Here is a 20031-nt window from a genome sequence, read left to right as displayed (position 1 = left end):
TTTACAGGAGGGGAAACTGAGGCTCCATGAGAGAGCATGGCTGTTGGGAATGTGTGGGACTGGATACGTGAGTTTTGGCTGATTCCAAAGCCACATTTCTGTCTCAGGACACACAGGCCAGGGGAAATGGGGGGCTCTGGGTCTGGACCGCTAGCCCTGAAGGTCTCTCACTCTAGCCTTCTCATAACCACCTACCACCTGCATTCAGCAGGTGCACACAAGAGCCTTGCCTGGGGTGATGGTGCTATTGTTTGGTGACAGGGAGATTGTATGTAGCAGAGAGTGACCTCGAACTTCTGATCCTCCTGAGGGCTACGATTACCGGTGTGAGCCACCAAGTCTGGCTTGTACAGTGCTGGATCCTGTTTCGTCCACACTAGACAGGCTCCAGCTCCAGCCCTTACAGGTTGTCTTGAGGGAATGAGCAGGAGGTGCTAGACTTTCTAGTAGTCTCAGTCAGTGCCCGCCACTGTCCCATAAGCAAAGCACCTCGTTTCTGTGTGAGAAAATTGAAGCTTGGTGCTAAGGGTTTGTTCCAGGCGCCACAGGTATGTCCTCTAGACCTACATATGTGCCAGCCCCCAGAAGCCCCAGACCCTCTCTTATTTGATCTCCTGCGGCCAACCTGGCACTGCTCCCCCAGTACTGTGTCTCCCTCTCTGCCCCTCCCCCCAGGCTTCTCTTTTCTGTAGATATCTGGTCAGTCCTTAGCCAGAACGTGGCCTCAGCAGGCAGGGTAAGGTGAATTGTCCCCGAGAAGATGCACCAATCAAGCCCTTATAGGCTATCAAGAAAGGTGAACTTCTGTATTCCCCACCCCAGTAAGAGCCATGCTGGGAGAGGTGGCGTCGTCATGGCGACCTACCACTGAGTGCCTGGGTTGAAGATGCCTGGGGGCCTGTGGAGCCTCCAGCCGGGCAGGGATGAACTGGGGTGTGCTGAAGCAGGTGGGCTGAAGAGAAATGTCACCTCAGCTTCAGCCCAGTCTCCTATGTCTTCCTTTCCTCTAGCAACTCACCTGGGACAAATGACCCAGGGACCATTTGCCTGGTATCAGACAAGCACTTGACTAGTGAGGGTGGCAGAGTTGGAGCAGATCTGCTCTTGAGAGCCTCTTAGACCCCTGACACCTGCCCCTCTTTCAGTTGCCTGTATCTCTGAGGGGAGAAGTGGGGAGATGCTCCTCTTCTGGGCAAGTCCACAGATGTGAGACAAGGGGCAAAGTAGAGCCTGTCACAGTGATAAGAGGAAGGCTCAGCCACTCACAACCCTTTGTGACCTTCACCAGGCCACTGTCACTCAGAGGGCTTCTGAGCTCTGTGAAGCAAGGGCTTCTAGTGAGGACATAGGGACAGTGAGGTGAGTCTGGCTTTTCCTGTGCAGCCTTGTGGGGCTGGGGTCCTGCCATCTCAAGAAGGTAGCAGAGTTAGTCCAGGCTTCCTCATCTGGCCTCTTCCGACTCCACTCTGTGATTCCTTTCTGCCCTGCCCATGTTGGAATGCCAGATACCTTGTCTCTAGTCACTGGTGTTTGTGCCTCCATCCCTGCTGAGCCCTCCCCTTGCACCCCAGCTCTCTCTTCCTGTCCTCAGACCTGCCGTACTAGGGTGAGACATTGAGTGGGCACCTGGCCATGCAGCTGCAGATCAAAGCTACCTGACCTTGGAGAAGTCCTAACTGGGCACCAGGGCCATCCTCCCGGACACCAGACAGTACATGAACAGGAGAGAAGAGGGTACAACTAGGGCAGAGAGCCCAAGGTCACATCTCAGGGCTGTCCTGGGTCCCCAAGTCCTTAGATGAACCCCTCAACCAGCTGAGCCTCACTCCTTGCAGTCAAGTGGGCTGCCTATCGCAGGAGGTTTGTGAGCAAACAGTGAACAGCACCTGCTGAGGGACAGCAGAGAGCCCTGGCACAGAACAAAGGGCGGACCCAGAACCCAAAGGAACATATTGTGGGGACTGCAGTGTGACTGGCGTTCACAAACATTCCATTGTCTCAAGTATTCACATGGTCTCCAAGGAGGTCCTTATGTCTTTGCCTCCCAGAGCCTATGGCATGCCTGTAGGTGTTTGCTTGTCTGAGTGGAATAGGGGGTTGAACCTCAGGCCTTAAGCATGGTGGCTGCACTCCCCCTGCCCCGTTCCCATCTACATTTTTTCTTTGACTACCTGTTTTGAGACAGGGTATCGCTGAGTTACCCAGACTGCCTTGAACCCTACAGTTCCTGTTGACCTTCAATTTGTGCTCCCTCTGCCTCCACCTCTTCAGTCTCTGTGATGACACCAGTCTTGGCTTTGAGGGAAATCCTACTCCCAATTTATACGCGTTCTCAGCCCTCATCACCCTTCAGGGCAGGGCTTTTCAAGAGATAGGAGGGAAGATCTGGGCATGGTGGCTCAAACTTGTAATCCCAATCTTTTGATGGGGTAAGGCAGGAGGATTGCTACAAGTCTAAGGTTAGCATGGGCTATGTGATGAGTTCCGTGCCAGTCTGGGCTGGAGTGATATTGATAACCAAGTCACAGGCAGGACCTGACCTGCACAACACTAAAATACAAGGCATGTATGAGGGTAAAGAGTGTTTTAGGATGCCATTGGTGTCTGTGTGTCTGCATGCTTATTAATTATGCATTATACATGGTATGTTCTAGGATGTCATTGGTGTGTGTATGTGTGTCTGTCTGTGTGCATTCATGCTTATTAATTATACATTATACACACTTGCTTTTACTCTGGGTCTTGTTTGGAGCTGACAAGCCAATGCCCTGGGTAGAGATCTTGGAGACAGTACTAGGAGAAGCTCCTATGTATATATGGCTTCCTTTTCTCCCAGACCCTCCGCTCTAAGTGCCCAGAGATCTAGGAAACACCTTCTCTGCCTTGGAGCATCCTCTCCTCTCCTCACCTATGCCTGGCCACCCACTGGACCTGAACCAGTGCCTCAGTCCTACTCGAGTTGTATTCCAAGCTCTGTCTTGGTCAGCTTCTCCTGCATTCTAGAACTCATACATCCTAACAGCAATGGCCCCTTTCTTAAGCCCCTGACTGTGTAGACTCTTTGCCTCTTCTTTAGGCACAAGAAACTTCACAAGATCTGACTGAGCAGGCCTGCTCAGAGCACGTGTGGTTTTCTTTTTTCTTTTGGAAACATGGTCTCACTGTGTAGCCCTGGCTGTCCTGAGCTCACAGCGATCTACCTGCCCCTGCCTCCCAAGTGCTGAGATGAAAGGCGTGCGTCACCACTGCCTGACTCCAAACGCTAGGATTAAAAATGAGTGTCACCATGACCAGCTCAGAATTGCTTCTCCCATAGCACATAGTAGGTTCACAAAGTATCACTACTCACAGCGCACTCTCCAGGGCATTGCTGCAGACACCCTAGATAGGAAGGCGGGTGCTGAGCCAGCTCGGGATGCTGTTAGGTGGTGAGTGGATGGATGGATGGATGGATGGATGGATGGATGGATGGGTGGATGGGTGGATGGATGGATGGGTGGATGGGTGGATGGGTGGATGGGTGGATGGGTGGATGGGTGGATGGGTGGGTTGGCCAGAGCTGGTGAGAGATGAATCTGTGAGTCAGCGCTCAGTGGTCAGGTAAATGTTCTCTTAGCCACAGTCCCTTGGCCATTTCTGTATGGTATTGGGATGTGACCACCATCCCTCACCCTCTCAGTTCCCTCTCTGCTGTGCCTTCTCCCCTAGTCCCTGCCCCACCTCCCTAATCATTGCTCTTCAAGCTTCTCCCTAGGGCACAGGAACCTGGAACTGGGCTGCCTGTCCGTCACCCCTCTTTGCCCCAGGACATCCAGGACAGGGCTCTGTGGAGGCCTGAGACTTGAGCTGTCCTGTTCCCTGTCTCCTCTGTTCACGGCTACTGTGCTGTGTCCTATGATACAATGGCACAGAAGGTCCTCCTGGTCTGTGCTCGGGGCCACCTCTGCTCCCTCATTACAGCATCAAAAATAGCTTGTCACATTCTGTGACATCGCCCTGCTCAGGCCCTTCACGGGAATTATGACAAGCTGCACAGATCTCACGTCCTTGTCCCTTGTCAGTCGTATGTGATGCGTTTACTGCACGCCAGGCTGCGGGACTTGGGGTAAACAGTCAAGAGCCCTTCATGGATGGACCAATGACATAAGGCCCATAAGGGCTGAAGGAAGAATGCATGGTGGCAAGGGACAGGGCGTCTTTGAGCCTAACGCCTCAGTCAAAACTCCAGTGGGAGGGGGTTGGGAGCTAAAGACCCACAGAATTTGATGAGAAGGGTACAGACAGTCAGTGCAAAGTTCCCAAGGCAGAGGGACTTGATATGTTGGACGGAACAGGGAGAAAGGCCGTGCGGCTGGCTGTGCAGTAAGGGTTGGGGTAGGGAACTGGGCAAAGTCAAAGTAAACGACTTTATTTGGACCCAGAGTTCACCTTTGGGAATGTGGGGAGCCCCGGGGTTATGGCTGGGGAATGATAAAAATTCTTGTCTGAGAAGGCCAGGAGAAGGTTGTGGGTTGAGCTTGAAGCTATGGGGGTAGAGAATCCAGCATCTTCTCCCACACCTGTCCCTCAGCTCCCCGGGAGATGAGAATAGGAACACTCCAGCTTGGAATGAGGACCACAGCATGGCTGTAGTATCCAATGGATATTTTCTCTCCCTGCCTTAGGTTCTAGGGGGTGAAGGAGGTACAGGGCTTAGGCCTGAGCCACCCTGGGAGGGCTCACAGACTGAGCAAGGAAAGTCAGGAGGCAATGAACATCTCTTAGCCATCTAGCAGAGCAAGTCTGCTCCGAGGGAAATGTGGCTGCTGGTATTTTAAGGCTCAGGACTGGATGAGATCACGGGGGTGGGGGAGTGCAGAGGAGCCAAGGAGGGAGGCCAAGGATGGAGGGAGGTTGGTAGCTGCTGGTGGTGACTGGTGGCTGAACTTATGCTCCCAGGGTATGTGACTAAGAAATGGCAGGAGGCAGGGCAACCTGAGAGGGGCTCTCCAGTCTAGAGGAGTCAGGAGCAAGACAGAAACTGATCAGAAGCTCCTTCAGAGCAGCTTTAGGGAGCAGTGAGGAGACTGGGAGGGAGGCCCGTGGATGCCCTTTAAGGACGGTTTTTGTGAGCCTGGGAGGTGGCTTGGTGGGTAAAGGACTTGCTATGCAAGCTTGAGGACCCGAGTTCAGATCCCCAGACCCTGTGTAAAATGAAAGGTGTGACAGTGTGCTTGTAACCCCAGCCCGGGGCAGGTAGGGAGAGGCAGAAACAAGCAGCTCTAGGGACCTTCTGACAAGCCAGTCCAGTCAATATAGCAAGCAAGCTTCAGTTTCACCGAGAGACTCTTTAAAAAAATGTGGAGAGGGTTGAAAAAGAGAGCAGGTGGCAACCTCTGGCCTCTGCGGGCCACATGCACGCACTCACAGGAGTCAAAAGAGCAAGTGTGTGCACTCACATGTGCACACTGGCACACACATGCATGCACGCACACACACATATTCCACAGAATGGCTGCATCTTAAAAAATTTCCACTCTCTGACTTCTGCACTTTACAGTTTATACCCCTTACCCTCCTCCGGTTGTCTTTGCAGTATGCCCGTATATCAGATAGCATTTCTCATTTTGTAGCTGTGACTCAGGGGGTTAAGCCACGTCTCCCAGAGCCCCACGGTCCCTAGGGGACACGTTCTTTACAGTCTGAGATCATACTATTTGCTGAGGACCTTAGCAGTGCTGTGACCCCTCTCTGACAAACCCACATCTATCCGGTGCTAATTTTAAAACTCACGGGTGTTTTCCATAGGTGATACACTCATACGATTCTAAAATTAAAAGACAAACGAAAGAAACAGTGAGTATTCTCTACTGTCCTCCAGCCCCAGCCACCTGCTTCCCCTCCCTCCAGGCAGTCAGTGTCACGGGTTTTCCTGGGTCTGCATCCAGACGAGTGAGCGAGCGAGCGAGCGAGCGAGCGGGGAGAAGCAGCAAGTATGTGTAGCTATAAACTCCTCTCCATTTTCACACGAGGTAGCGACTCTACACGCCGCTCATGGCTCCGCATCGCCGCTACCCTTTTCCACTTAAAAATACATCTCGCAGACCCACAAGGCTCCCGAAAGAGCTCCTGCCTTGGCTTCTGTGGCTGCGTGGTACCGCTCATGGATGGGCAGCTGGGCTACTTCCAAGCTCCAGCGAGGAGCCCGCCTGCCTCGCTCTGCTCCCGCTCCCACGTGTGCCTGTGTGACTGTGATGGACTCTGGCTGTGAGATGGCTCAGCCATCCCATGAGGGTCCTGGTGCCCTCTGGCTGGGCAGAACCACCCATAGTGAGAGAGGAGGTGGGAGCAGGAGGCAGGAGGCAGAGGCAGGAGGCACCACCCTGGCTCTGAATTCCATACCCTTCCCTCGTATCATTTCTGGTTTCTTTTCTTTCTTTCTTTTTCTTTCTTTCTTTCCTTCTTCCTCTCCTCTCCTCTCCTCCCCTCCCGTCCCCTTCCTTCCTTCCTGTCTGTCTTTCTTTCCTTTTTTGTATTTTTTTTTTTTGAGACAGAGTCTTACTGCACTATGTAGCCCAGGCTGGCCTGGGATGTTCTCTGTAGATCAGGCTAGGCTTTCAACTCCCACAGCCTCTGCCTCCCAAGTGCTGGGATTCAAGGCATACAGCATTACTGTGAGCTTTTGTTTTTACTTTTTTTGAGACAGAGTTTCATGGAGCCCAGGCTGGCCTGGGATGCCCTATGTGGCTCAGGCTGGCCTGGAATTCACTATAGAGCCAAAGATGACTTTGAACTTTTGCTTCTCCTGCCTCTACCTCCCACCTGCTGAGATTGCAGTCTTGTGTCAGGCTGGAGCTTCTTCCTTAGGTGGTGCCTGCTGGGGCCGCTTGTAAACCGAGGGGACAGCAGCATCCTCAAGCTTCAGGGATCCCCCTACCCAGTCTCAGCTCTGGGGTTATGGGCTCTTGTTTGCTGAGATCCAGGGCCAAAGTGGTGGTAGTGTGGGTGGGTACTCAAGCCTACGCAGGTGGAGGCAGGAACAGGCAGGGCTGGGCTCTTTATATCATACTCGGTTCTATTTTCTTTCTCCAGCCTCACCCTCTCCAACCCAGGAGAGCTCAGTGGGCGAGTGGGTCAGGGGGTCACCAGGCCTGATCTCCCCTCACGAGGCTGTATGTGGGTCTGAGAGCCTCTCTCCCCTCTGTCCATTCACATCTGGCCACATGTTCTACATGCTCATCCAGGGGTTCTGGAGCCTGGCAGCTGATGAGTGTTGAGCTCCATCTGCAGGGCCCAAGGTCACCTACTGTTACCTGTTACCCACCACCAAAACCTGTGGACTTTGTCCAGAGCGCTGCCAGTCCCCTTTCCCAGCCCCCTTCCTCCACTCCAGCCTCAGCCGCTCTCGTTAGCACTTTACTAGTCTACCTCCATAGCAGACCCAAAGGCTACTCTCAGGAGCCTCAGACCTTAAAGAACAACCAGGGACATTAGGGATGCTTGAGTCCAGGCTGGACTGTAACTCACGATGTAGCCCAGGTTGGTCTTGGACTGCAAGCCAGTTGCAAGCCTCTCCCTTCCTTGCCTTTTTCTACTTCTAAGACAGGAATGATGCCGGTGCCTTTTCTGAGGTCACCATGAAGCTGAGAGGAATCGATCTGCACTAAGCACTCAGAGTGGCTCCTGCTCAGAGTGAATGCCTGCTGATTGCTCCGTGTGGATCCTGCAATACGATAGTGCTGGCCAGGGGGGAGTGGCAGTGTGTGTGGGGGGACTCCAGGGTCAGGAGGGAGGAAGGCAGCGTGGCTTGTGCTGTGTGCTGTGAATTTTGGTAACGTCTGGGCCACCCTACACATACAGATGTGATGCCTTTGCTGGTGGATATGCTGAGGCTGAGCTACCCGGGAACCTTCCAGAGCCTGCCTGGCCTAGTCCAGTCTGTGTGATTTGCTTCCGGGGCCATAGCTCTCACCCACTTGCTCTCAGGGTAGTGAATGACACCCTGTGCGAGACATTGTCTGTGCTCTGGGTGGGTCCGGAACTGTGTGTCTGAGGTTCCTCCTGGGATCTCAGAACAGGAGTGCTCTGTCCTGGAGCAACCCACAGGCAGATGTGTCACTTCACCCTGTGCAGGCATGGGCTGTGTGCCACGATGTTTATTCTTTCAGTCGTAGGCAGGGAGAGCCCTAATTAGCTTTACCTACAGATGAGTCCAGAGAGGTGATGTCTGGCCTAAAGTCACACAGAAAGTGATGAGGAAGGACTGGAGAGAGGCCAGTCAGTTGTGTGCTGACTGCAAGTGTGAGTGCGTTGAGTTTGACCCCCCAGGACGTGAATCAGATCTTAGGTGTGGTGGTGGGTGCTTCAGATCTCAGAGCCAGGGAAGTAGAACCAGAAGTTCACTGGGCAGCCAGCCCGGCCTCCTTGTGAACCCCCAGGCCAGTAAGAGACACTGAACAAAGAAAGGGGACAATGTTTCTCAGGCTGTCCTCGGGCCTTCCATTGCCGTACGTCTACATAGAATAAAATATTGGGTGTTACCACTAGGCGGGAAAGATGGAGATAAAGGAGTCAGATTACCCATGTCAGAGGAGCAGGGCAGGGGCCAGCCTACAGAGGGCCATATCCCCGCTTCTCCGTGTTCTTTTCTTTTGAGACAGAGTCTCACTTTACAGCTCTGGCTGGCTTAGAACTCGTTGTATAATCCAGACTGGCCTTCAACTCGTAGAGAACCTCCTGCCTCTGCCTCCAGAGTGCGGGGACTAAATGTGTGTTCTACTGTGCCTTCTTTGAGGAGTGGACTGGAAAGGCCTCCCCACTTACCCTAGCAGGACCAAGCCTGGGATGCCTCAAAGCTAAGCACAGGGCAGACTGTGCTCTCAAAGGTTGGGGTCTGCATACGAACTCCTCACTTCCCCACTGGAAATCTGCCCACTTTCCAGAGGCAGGATCCTACTCCTGATGCCTGTCTGAGGCTCAGGGGACTAACAACAGAGTCTCCATTGTCTTATATAGTCTGCACGTGTCCCCTCTTGCCAGGGAGCTGTGAAGGGTCCCTATTTCGCAGTCAGAAGTGGGTGAGCCTGCCCAGAGCACCTGTGTGGCAGACTTAAGCCAGAGTTCTCTCCTAGCCCTTGTGTTGTACCCCTGAGTCACTGGATCTTAGAGACCAGTCACTTTGGAGTTTTATCCTCAGCACCCCAAGGCCCCCTCCCACCATCAGATCTGTTCCCAGGGTAGCAGTTCCCCAAACCATCCTAACGATGGCCTGCTGAGGTCGGGGGTCCACTCCCTAAGTGTGCAGGTAAAGAAGGGAAGTCGCAAAGCAGAAGTCTCAGAGCTGAGACTCAGGCACAAGGAATTTTCGAACAGGTCATTTTCACAGTTGATCTGAAGCTACTGGGAGCCAGACAGCAAGGGTGAAGGGGCACAGAGAAAGTGGGGCTGGCCTGAGGGACAGTTAGGCCAGTGAGAGATGGGGAGGGAGGAAGGGAGGGAGGGAGGGAGGGAGGGAGGGAGGGAGGGAGGGAGGGAGGGGATTGGATCCCAAAGGAACCAGGCTGAACAGAGCATCCCAGAAAGAGGCCAGGGGGCCAGGGAGGGTGGGGACAAGAGTGACCTGGGATCAAGAGGTCCCAGACCTGAGTGGGAGTCTGTGCTGGCTTGCCACTTCTGCTGTGGCAACCCCCAGGTTCATCTCTCCAGCTCTGCAGCCTGCAGCTAGCTCCCCAGATGGGAAACAGCAGCCAGAACCCTTTTGTGTTGCAGTGGCTGCTTAATAAATACAAAGACAGCAGCCTGTACCTCAGTGAGATAGGCAGGCCATGGCTGCCAGGGAGTCTGGGCTTCCAGAGCCTTGTCTCTCAGACACTTCAGAGACAGGGCCCTGAGCCCGAGGTGTGAGACTGGCAGTGACTGCTGTCTCCTCCCATGTTGTCTCTCCAACAGCAGTGACCTAGAAGATTCACAATAGGATAAATAGCCTTGGCTCACTGGCTGTCCCGGAGCACGGGGCACGGCTTCCTCTGCTCTCTTCCCATATGCTCTAGGGGCTAGCAAGGCCAAGGGAGGTTCCCAGGGAGACAACCCGCAGCCTCAGGTCACTCACTCGGTCATGGGTGGCCAGTTTGTGTGTGTGTGGAGGGTGAGTGGCTAGGAGTGGTTGTCCCTACAGCCTGTGGGGTTCCTAAAAGAACCATTGGCACTAGACATACAGCAGGGTACAAGCTGAGCAAGGGCAGCAACTCCACCTCCACTGCTCAGCTCGCTGGACTGCTCTCGGAGGCTGTGGGAACCCTGGGCCGCCTTACCTTCTCCTGCTTCTGCTTCAAGTTCCATGGCCTCAAGAAGCCCAGCCAGAGGACAGGTGGCCCCATGCTTGGAGGATAGTGCAGTTCTGGAAAAGAGAAGGTCTTGCCTGGGGATCCTTCACACGCAGGGCACAGGTTCCAGCATCCTTTTGTCACACGGCCAGCCAGCATCCTTTAGTGCACACTTGGTGGACAAGATGGAGACTGGCCTGCTTTCCACAGAGTATGGGATAGGGTCATGCAGCAGGGCTCAGAGGAGGAAGATGCTAATCCATACTTTTTGTCCCCCATTGTTATCCATAGCCCTTCTCTTTGAGCTTTCCCTCCAGCCTCTGTATCTTTTCCCAGAATTCCCATGTTATCAAGGAAAGATGTCCGCCGTACCCATGCAGTGATCACAGGGGCACAATGCCCGGTTGGCACTCTTCACTAGTGACACGTGTGCCCTCACCCCACACAATGGCAGCTGAGTCTCTGAGACATCCCTACTGAGAAGGCCTGTGGTGGCCATGGCAGCTACTTGTCGGAGCAGGAGGGATGGCACACAGCTACCCCTCGCTGTACCTGAGAGAACAGACCTGAGAAACTCGCTTTCCTAAGCAGGCTAAGCACAAGGATGAGCGAGAGTCTTAGGAGTCATTATGAGGCAAGCACGGGAGGTGCTCCAAGAGCCTTAAGAAACGGCATAGCGGCCTGCAGAGCTATGGGGCAGGTGACAGGAGGTTCTGGGGAGCATGGAGGTGAAGACCTGATACACAGGTACAGTGTTTCGGCTGCTGGCAGAGGCTCCCTCACCTTGGCAGTGCTTGAGGTAGGGAACTCTAATAGTCTAGGGCCATGGGGGGGTTCCCGTGGCTACTCACCCCAGGACCCCTTGTGAGGGTAGATCTCACAATGAACCATCTCCACAGCACAAGTGAGCTGGTCCTACCAGCCGAGAGTCAGGGCTCCTATGTACCGTGGAGGGAGCCTTCGGCAGGCTCCTCCTTGGACAGCTAGTGGCCTTTGTTCATCAAAGGCCCAGGTGCCAGGCCCTGTCCTCTGCCTCTCTCGCAGAGGTGTGGATTTTACTTCAGAGCCTGTCATGATGAGGTTAGGATCCACTTCTTCCTGGCTCCAGGCCCTCGGTCCCCTAAGGAGAAGAAAAGCCAAAGGCCTGTCTTTAGAAATATCAGAATGGGTGTGAGCACCCTGGTCAGGGACTGCACACAGCCACCTCATTTTGAGACCCTCAGTGGCTCTGTCTGGGCCTCCTTGGGCTCAGCAATAAAGCAAGGATCTTGAACATGGCTACCTTGTGTTCCTTGGCTGTAAGTGTCTCTGGTGCAGATGGAGTTGGAGGCCATGGGGGGGGGTGGCACAGCAAGTGAACACAGCTAGAGTTAGGAGCATTTTGGGCCCAGTATTGCATTCGGGACCACACCTGAGAAGCCTAATGTTCTAGGTCCAACCAAGTCTCCTGACTGATGTGGGACTTTGACCTAGGGAGCCCCTTGGGGTGGAGTGGGGTGGAGGAGATAAGCAGGGTCGGGTAGGGTGGCCGTGCAGGCAGGCAGGCGGGCAGGCAGGCAGGCGGGCGGGCGGGGTGGAGGGAGAGGGAGACTCTGGAGAAAGAGGCAGGGGAAGAGGCTGTTGATATCTAAATTATAGCATTGGCGTGCACCGGTTGCTGCGGCAACCAAGTTGTCCTGAACCAGGGAAGTGTGTAAACATTGCCACAGATGCACAATTAGACCAGGAAGAATAGAACAGAAAATAGAAGCTTCCAGACTTATATAATTCTAGGCCAAGATGTTATCGGGAACCCAGGCTGGGTCTTGGCCCTGTGGCCTCAGGGGCCTGAAAATGACTGCACCAGGCTCAGACCTCAGCAGCAGGGAGCACTGAAGAGAGACTGTGCCCTCTGTGAGCCCAGCTGGTGGGCATGCCACGTGGGAGTGACAAGCCTCTGCTGGAACGGCTAGCAACCATGGTCAGGCCTACCTCAAGGTGGAAGCAGCAGGGTGGTTGACTTCCTCTTCAGGGTCCGATAATGTAGGAATTTTGCTCCTCAGTTTGCATATGCAGAAACCGAAGCTCTGTGAGGGAAACTGAGTATTCTGAGGCAGGTACGAGGCAGGAACGGAAGCTGCCTCACCTATGCCCAGGGTCTTTATCCAGGACCTCCTAGAAGGTGAGGCCTCCTAAGTCTGGACCCATTTCCTTCCGAGCTGGCCCCTCCTCCTCTTAGCCATGCACAGAAGAGCTCCGTTCTTCCCTCCAACCTGACCAGCACACTGCATACTCTGTCAGCCCCCTGTCCTGCTCCCAGCAAGTCTGGGGACAGGAAGGGAATCTGGGGATCAGTAGTACCCTGTCTGGAGACACTCACACCACAGTAACTGTTAGCCACAGGGAGCTCTGAGCATTTGCAGATAAGGAGCTGAAATTTGAAGAAACAGAAAGAACAAAACAAAACAAAACAGCAATAAAACCCCTAGGTAGTCTGGGTAAGCCGGGAGGCAAATGGGGCCAAAGCTCAGGGCATGCAGAACACAGGATCAAGTTGAGCACCAGAATGGCAGTGTGGCCCAGTGGTAGAGCACTTGGGTTCCAACCTTAGCACCACCAAAAATGAAGAGAGGTTGGCAAGATACCTTGGCTAATAAACGTGCTTTCTGTACAAGCCTGACGGCCCGAGTTTGATCCCAGGAAATCAAGATGGGAAGAGAACTGACTCCTGAAAGTTGTCCTCTATCTTTGACACACACAAACAAGCATGCCCCTTCCTAATGATGATGATGATGATGATGATGATGGTGGTGGTGGTGGTGGTGGTGGTGGTGGTGGTGGTGGTGGTGGTGGTGGTGGTGGTGATGATGTTATAGAAATGAAGGGTGAGAATAGCAGTGTATCAGTTTGGTTCCACATTTGGGAGGCAGAGGCAGGCATATCTCTGGGTTCAAGGCCAGCCTGGTCATAATGAGTTCCAGGTTAACAGAGGCAACATGATTGACACCTTGCTTCCAAAACAGAAAATAGAAAAGATACGCCTATAGAAGCTTCCAGAACAGTGGCGAGCTCAGAGGGCCACACTGAGCAGGAATAGGATCTGGATCTTATTCTTTATTGGGCAGACCCAGTCCAGGGAGTTAGATCAACCCCAGGGACACCAGCTTAGCCACCACAACTCCCCTGAGAGTCCAAGTAAGTCTTGCTGTCTTGGGTAGGGTTTTCTGGTCCTGAGAGTCTGGCAGGCGATCTCTTTACAGTACCCTCTCGTTCTCCAGAACCTCACCTGTCCTTCCCCCCCCCCCACAGGCCCTGCATCTCCCCAGGTGACCACGACGACGGCCTCAGGTCATGCACGGACACAGCCGCAACGGGCAGGCCCACGTGCCCAGGCGGAAACGCCGCAACCGCTTCGTCAAGAAGAACGGCCAGTGCAACGTGTACTTCGCCAACCTGAGCAACAAGTCCCAGCGCTACATGGCGGACATCTTCACGACGTGCGTGGACACGCGCTGGCGCTACATGCTCATGATCTTCTCCGCGGCCTTCCTCGTTTCCTGGCTCTTTTTCGGCCTCCTTTTCTGGTGCATTGCCTTTTTCCACGGTGACCTGGAGCCTAGTCCCTCCGGGCCCACGGCGGGAGGCCCGGGGGGCAATGGCGGCGGGGCAGCCCCGACAGCGGCCAAACCGTGTATCATGCATGTAAACGGCTTTTTGGGAGCCTTCCTCTTCTCGGTGGAGACACAGACGACCATCGGTTATGGGTTCCGGTGTGTGACAGAGGAGTGCCCGTTGGCGGTCATCGCAGTGGTTGTCCAGTCCATTGTGGGCTGTGTCATCGACTCCTTCATGATTGGTACTATCATGGCCAAGATGGCACGGCCCAAGAAGCGGGCGCAGACCCTGCTGTTCAGCCACCACGCTGTCATCTCCGTGCGGGACGGCAAGCTCTGCCTGATGTGGCGCGTGGGCAACCTGCGCAAGAGCCACATCGTGGAGGCCCACGTCCGGGCCCAGCTCATCAAGCCCTACATGACACAGGAGGGTGAGTACCTGCCACTGGACCAGCGGGACCTCAACGTGGGCTATGACATTGGCCTGGACCGCATCTTCTTGGTGTCACCCATCATCATAGTGCATGAGATTGATGAGGACAGTCCACTCTACGGCATGGGCAAGGAGGAGCTGGAGTCGGAGGACTTTGAGATTGTGGTCATCCTGGAGGGCATGGTAGAGGCCACGGCTATGACCACACAGGCCCGCAGCTCCTACCTGGCCAGTGAGATCCTGTGGGGCCACCGGTTCGAGCCTGTGGTCTTCGAGGAGAAGAGTCACTACAAGGTGGACTACTCACGGTTCCACAAGACCTACGAGGTGGCTGGCACCCCTTGCTGCTCTGCCCGTGAGCTTCAAGAGAGCAAGATCACGGTGCTGCCCGCCCCACCGCCCCCTCCCAGTGCCTTCTGCTATGAGAACGAGTTGGCCCTCATGAGCCAGGAGGAAGAAGAAATGGAAGAGGAGGCTGCTGCCGCAGCAGCCGTGGCTGCCGGCCTGGGCCTGGAGGCTGGCTCCAAAGAGGAGACAGGCATTATCCGGATGCTTGAGTTTGGCAGCCACCTGGATCTGGAGCGCATGCAAGCCGCTACCCTTCCTCTGGACAACATTTCTTACCGCAGGGAGTCTGCCATCTGACCTCCAGGCCCTGCCCTCCTCTATCCCTGCAAGAGCCTCTGCCAGGGGTGGGACATCAGGACAAGCCTTCCACTCTTAGGACAGAGTTGTTCACGGCTCTGTGGACCTGGAGGAAGGTGGGGGCTTCAAAGACTGGGAGATCCCCTCCTGTTGACTACAGGGCCCAGGACTGGGAAGGACCCAGGTACTCAGTCCTGATGGCCTGGGCCCCTTGGCATCTCCCCACGGTGGCTCTGGGCCCCCAGATCTTCCACCCTTTTCCCACTGACCCTTCAAGGATGTACCCCTTCTACTCTCAGGACCTTGGGGAAGGCGGCTGGACTGCTGGGGGGTGGGCATCATGGGGTTCTGGGTGGGCAGGGTGGGTCTGGGGGAGGGGGAAGGGTGTGTTTCTTTTGCATGACTGTGGTCTGTGCTCTTGACTCTCTTTTGTAAATATCTATAAATGGAAGAGATGGAGACACAAGTCCACCTCTGCCCATTTCTACCTGTGAGACAGAGAGAGGCCGCCACCCCTCTCTGTGCACCCCCGTCCAGCCTCAGCCCTACCCACCTACCCAGCTGGCTGGGCCTCTGAGACCTTTGAAGCCAGCTGTGTATGGTGTTGGTTTGGGTAGAGAGGGGACTCAGACGTGGGATGAGTACCCCCTCCCTCCTTGCAGTCCCCAGATTGATGATGGCGTTTGTAACTATTTTTAATAAAGCATATGGTCCACTAGAAGTAGGCTGGTAGAGAGGGAGAGAGAGAGAGAGAGAGAGAGAGAGAGAGAGAGAGAGAGAGAACAAAGCAAGCAAGCATGTGAGTATCTGTATGTGGCCCCTTTTCTTTAAAACGTGTGTGTGTGTGTGTGTGTGTGTGTGTGTGTGTGTTGTGTGCAGGTGCATATGTGTGTCCTTGTGGAAGTCAAAGGACAACCTCAAGTGTCCCTCAGGAGCCATCCACCCCCCCCTTTTTTAAGATTTATTTTTATTTTCATTGGCATGAGCATTTCCCCCCCTGCACGTATGTGTGTGCACCTGATGCCTGCAGAGGCCCAAAGAGAGCATCGAATCCTCAGGGACGGGAGTTACAGATGGTTGTGAGCCACCATGTGGTGCTGGCAATCTGATCTGGGTCCCCTGCAAAAGCAACAAGTGCCCTTAGCCGCTGAGCCATCCCTCCAGTCCCATCCACCTTAGTTTTTTGAAACAGGGCCTCTCCACTGGTCTGGAGCTCATGGTTAGGGTGGCTGACCAGAGAGCCCCAGGATCTACCTGCCTCGTGCCCTCTTTCTTTCTTTCTTTCTTTTCATAGGTGCTGGGGATTGAATCCAGGTCATGTTTGTCTTTTACTCATTGAGCCTTCTCAGGGGTATGTGCCCTTTCTGAGATACACAGGGACCTCCGCTACCTGGTAGTCAATGGAAGGACCCATGGGTAAGCATCGTAGAAACTAGGTCTGAATCAAGTCTCTGTACCTCAGAGGAAATAGGAAGAGCCCACTGGATTGACACACATGCATACATACACACATTTGTGTCTCTCCATACTGCTGAGGGAGACTGCAGAACGCCCTGGTGAGAGGGGCTCCAGGAACCTACTGAAAACCTGGTCGTAGTCTAGATATGGTGTCTGCCTTGCTGGGGGACCTCTGGCGAGTCCTTCCCTCTGGACTCCATAGTTTGCATTATGTGAAGAGCCAACCTTACTCAGACTCCAAGGTCTGTGAGTAGCTGAGGGCTCCCAGTCAGCTGGAATGCCCACTCTGGAAAAGATCCAAGGGACCTCTTCCACATATAAACTGATGCTGGGATGGGGCTGTGGGCCCTTCCTCCTGCTATGAATCCCATCAGGTTCCTTGGGGGTGTTTACAATAGGAATTTAAGAGTGAAGGCTGGCGAGGGGAGGGGTCAACCATCACGTCCCCTGCATCGGGGAATTGAGGTCATCAGGACCCAACCATGGTGCAAAGGGGAGCAAGTTAGTGCCAAGGGCTGCCCAGGAGGAAAGTGCTCTTTGAGGGGCTGCCTTCAGCCACCCTGTTGTACATGCCAACTGTGTGCTCAGCACTCAGGCTGTAGAAAACCAGAAAGTACCCTGTGTGATCTCAGGAACCTCTATGCCAATATGCCAGCTGACCTACTGTAAAGGAAGCTGGGTCTAAGAAGGATCTCTACACCAGCCCGGGACGAAAGCAAGCATTTAGGTAAACATAGCACACGCAGCATGCTTTAACAGTTTGACAAGGGAATCTGAGGGTTCTCTTCAGGAGAGAGGCTAGCTTGAAATCTAAGACCCCCAATAGGTAGCTTACTTACTTCTGGCAGACAAGGACTGAGGTCTCATTTGATAGATGAAGACAGGCCTGGAGAACTAAGGACTGGATTTCATAATATGCTGAGGAGGCCTGCTTCTCCTCGACAGTCATCTGAGGCCAGAGATGGACCTCGGAGGCTGCCCACCATTCTTCCCCGCCCTGTGATCCCAAGTATACCAGTAACCTCCGAGGGCTGGAGGCGAGGATGAGAGGTAGCACTCAGCAAAAGAAAAGTCTCGATTGCCTAGCCACCCATGCTCACCCCAGACCCAGATAGCCTCTCAGGGATGCCCTACTGTCCAGCCCCGGAAGCACACGGGGAGGCCCACCTCTCCTGCTCGTCCCAGGTGATGGGAAGCAGCTGACTCAGCTCAGCTCTCCTCCAGAGTGTGGAACAGGTATCAAGCTGACCACTCCAGCAAGAGGCCAAGCTTAGAGGGCCACCCAGGGACAAGCCTTCAGGCCCTGGAAGCACTGTTACGAGTTAGCCACTTGCTCAGACTCCTGGGGGCAACTGTGTCTTTTCAGACAACTCCACTCCTTTCTCAGGTACCACCACCACCACCACCACCACCACCACCACCACCACCACCACCACCACGACAGACCTAGGGTGCAAGAGAGCTCAACTGCACAGCTCCAGGCAGGCTGCAAGCCGGGCTGCTGGCTCAGCTCTGCTGACTCACCTTCTCTCTCCCACCTGTTCCCCTTTCGCAGCCCTCCCACCCGCCTTCCCAGCTCCGTGTGCAGCTCCTCTGATCTCTCTCTCCTTCCCTACTCTCCTGGTGGCTGCATCTGGGGGCGGCAAGCCGCTTAGATACCTTGGTGCTCAGTCATGCAAACTGGTTGGCAGCTGCAGGGACCTTTGGAGGTGCCACCACGCCCTTATGTGCTCAGCCCAGGGAAGATGGGGGCCACCCCTTTCTAGCATAGCGCCTGCTCTTCAGTCTGGAAGAGAGGCCACGGAGGACTTGAAGGGAGCAGAGGTGTGGGAGGGGCACAGGAGGGCAGGAGGGTGTGGTCTCACTGAGGCTCCGCCCCCGCACCTGGCGGTTGCCTGGAAAAACCACCATTCAAGAGTAATCTTGGCTTACTGTGGCTTCCTCCGAGATGGTTTCTGGAGCTTTCCTTAGGAACTTAAAACAGCTTAGAGAGAAGTAGAGAGGAGCCCTGGTGGTATTCAGCTGCGAATTGTCGCTATAAGGCCTTTCTTGGATCACGCAGGCTTCTTCCTGCGTGTGGTTTCTCTCATCTTTTCCGGACATGGACTCTTCTGGGCAGTATTGTATGTTTTGTTAGTTTTCTTTGTTTTAAAGACTAGGTCTCGGGGTTGGGGATTTAGCTCAGTGGTAGAGTGCTTGCCTAGCAAGCTCAAGGCCCTAGGTTCGGTCCCCAGCTCCGGAAAAAAAGAAAGAAAGAAAAAAAAAAAAAGACTAGGTCTCATGTAGCCCAGGCTGTCCTCAAACTCAATATGTAGCTGAAGAGATCATGAACTCCCGACCCTCCTGCCTTTGCCTCCCAAGGGCTAATGTTAAAGCTGTGTACCACCACTGGCAGGCAAATCTACCATCTTTGGAGTTTGACAGAAGCAGATCTCTGTGAGTTCCAGGCTTGCCTGGTCTACCTGGCAAGTTCCTGGACAGCCACATACAGAAGATTATCTCAAAAGCAAACAACCCCCCAAAATGAAAGATTCCACACTCATATGCTTCCAAGAAAACACGCTACACCTTTTAAGGGTGGGAAGGTTTCAACACCCCAGCTTCCCTCCTGGTGTGAGGAGGAAGGATAGCTATTAAGGGGCAGTGAAGTCAAGACTCTTGGCACCCCACGTTCCCCCATGAGAGGGAAGGTCATGGAGGCGAGAGGCAAAGGCGCCTAGGTGGGAATTTTGCCCTTGAGACTTAGCAGCTTTGTGACCTTGGGCAGGTAAATTTGTCTCTGAGTCTACACGTGTGTGTGTGTGTGTGTGTGTGTGTGTGTGTGTGTTTGTGTGTGTGTTTGTGTTTGTGTGTTTGTGTGTCTCTCTCTCTGTGTATGTGTGTGTGTGTGTGTGTGTGTGTGTGAGAGAGAGAGAGAGAGAGAGAGAGAGAGAGAGAGAGATTCATGTCTATCTTACATTTTGTATGGGTTAAATGAGATCCTGTGTGTGACTGGGCATGGCAGATGTGGGTGGGGTCTGGCGTTAATTAATGACCTAAATAAATGTGAGTGGCCTTTGGAAACAGTTTGATCAATTTAACAATAAATGGCACAATTAGTTTGAGAGCAGACTTGGAGTTTCCTGGCAACCGTGGGGAAAAGAGAAATTGGACTCATTGCTTAGCACTGGGTTACATGAGCCCTGAGGTAGGAGAGCGGGAGCACTTCATTTCTGAACTACTGGGCAGCCCAGGGTCATCTCATCCCCTCTCTGGGCTTCATTTCCTCATCTTCAAGGTTAGGAGTTGGATTTCATGGCTCCTGGGGTTCTGGTGTGTTGCACAAGCATGGATTCTATTCCTGGCTCTTTCTGAAGATGGTGGGAGGCCTCGGGAAGAGAGCAGGTCAGGACAGAACCAGTACCTAGTAAAGTCAGCCAAGTCTCTTCGCTACCTCCCTCAGGCCCCAGGGACCTGCAGGGCCTGCCCTCTCACGGTCTAATGACTCCCTCAAGTCTGGCCTAAAATCACTTCATGGGCCAGGCAGGATCTGCCAGCCCAAAGCGCTGCCTAGGTCCCTGTGCTTAGCACAGACATCAGCACCAGGTGTCCTACGTCCTGC

The 20031-nt window shown here is 54.0% G+C and overlaps 1 protein-coding gene across 2 annotated transcripts in view; it reads left to right on the top strand.

Moving 5' to 3' along the window:
• The window catches only part of Kcnj4 (potassium inwardly-rectifying channel, subfamily J, member 4), a 30900-nt gene extending 11366 nt beyond the window's left edge, over nucleotides 1-19534 (top strand). The window contains exon 2 of one of the 2 annotated variants that reach the window (XM_087555357.1): nucleotides 13590-19534. In XM_087555357.1, the coding sequence (XP_087411483.1) occupies nucleotides 13632-14972 (1341 nt within the window). In that variant the 5' untranslated portion in view covers nucleotides 13590-13631 and the 3' untranslated portion in view covers nucleotides 14973-19534. 2 annotated transcript variants of the gene reach the window in all.
• The last annotated feature ends 497 nt before the right edge of the window (nucleotides 19535-20031 follow it).

This window comes from Rattus norvegicus, chromosome 7, assembly GCF_021556685.1.
Source record: "Rattus norvegicus strain SHRSP/BbbUtx chromosome 7, alternate assembly SHRSP_T2T, whole genome shotgun sequence".
Lineage (NCBI taxonomy): Eukaryota > Metazoa > Chordata > Mammalia > Rodentia > Muridae > Rattus > Rattus norvegicus.
Note: the sequence above shows the minus strand (reverse complement) of the source record. Positions and strands in the feature narration are given on the sequence as shown.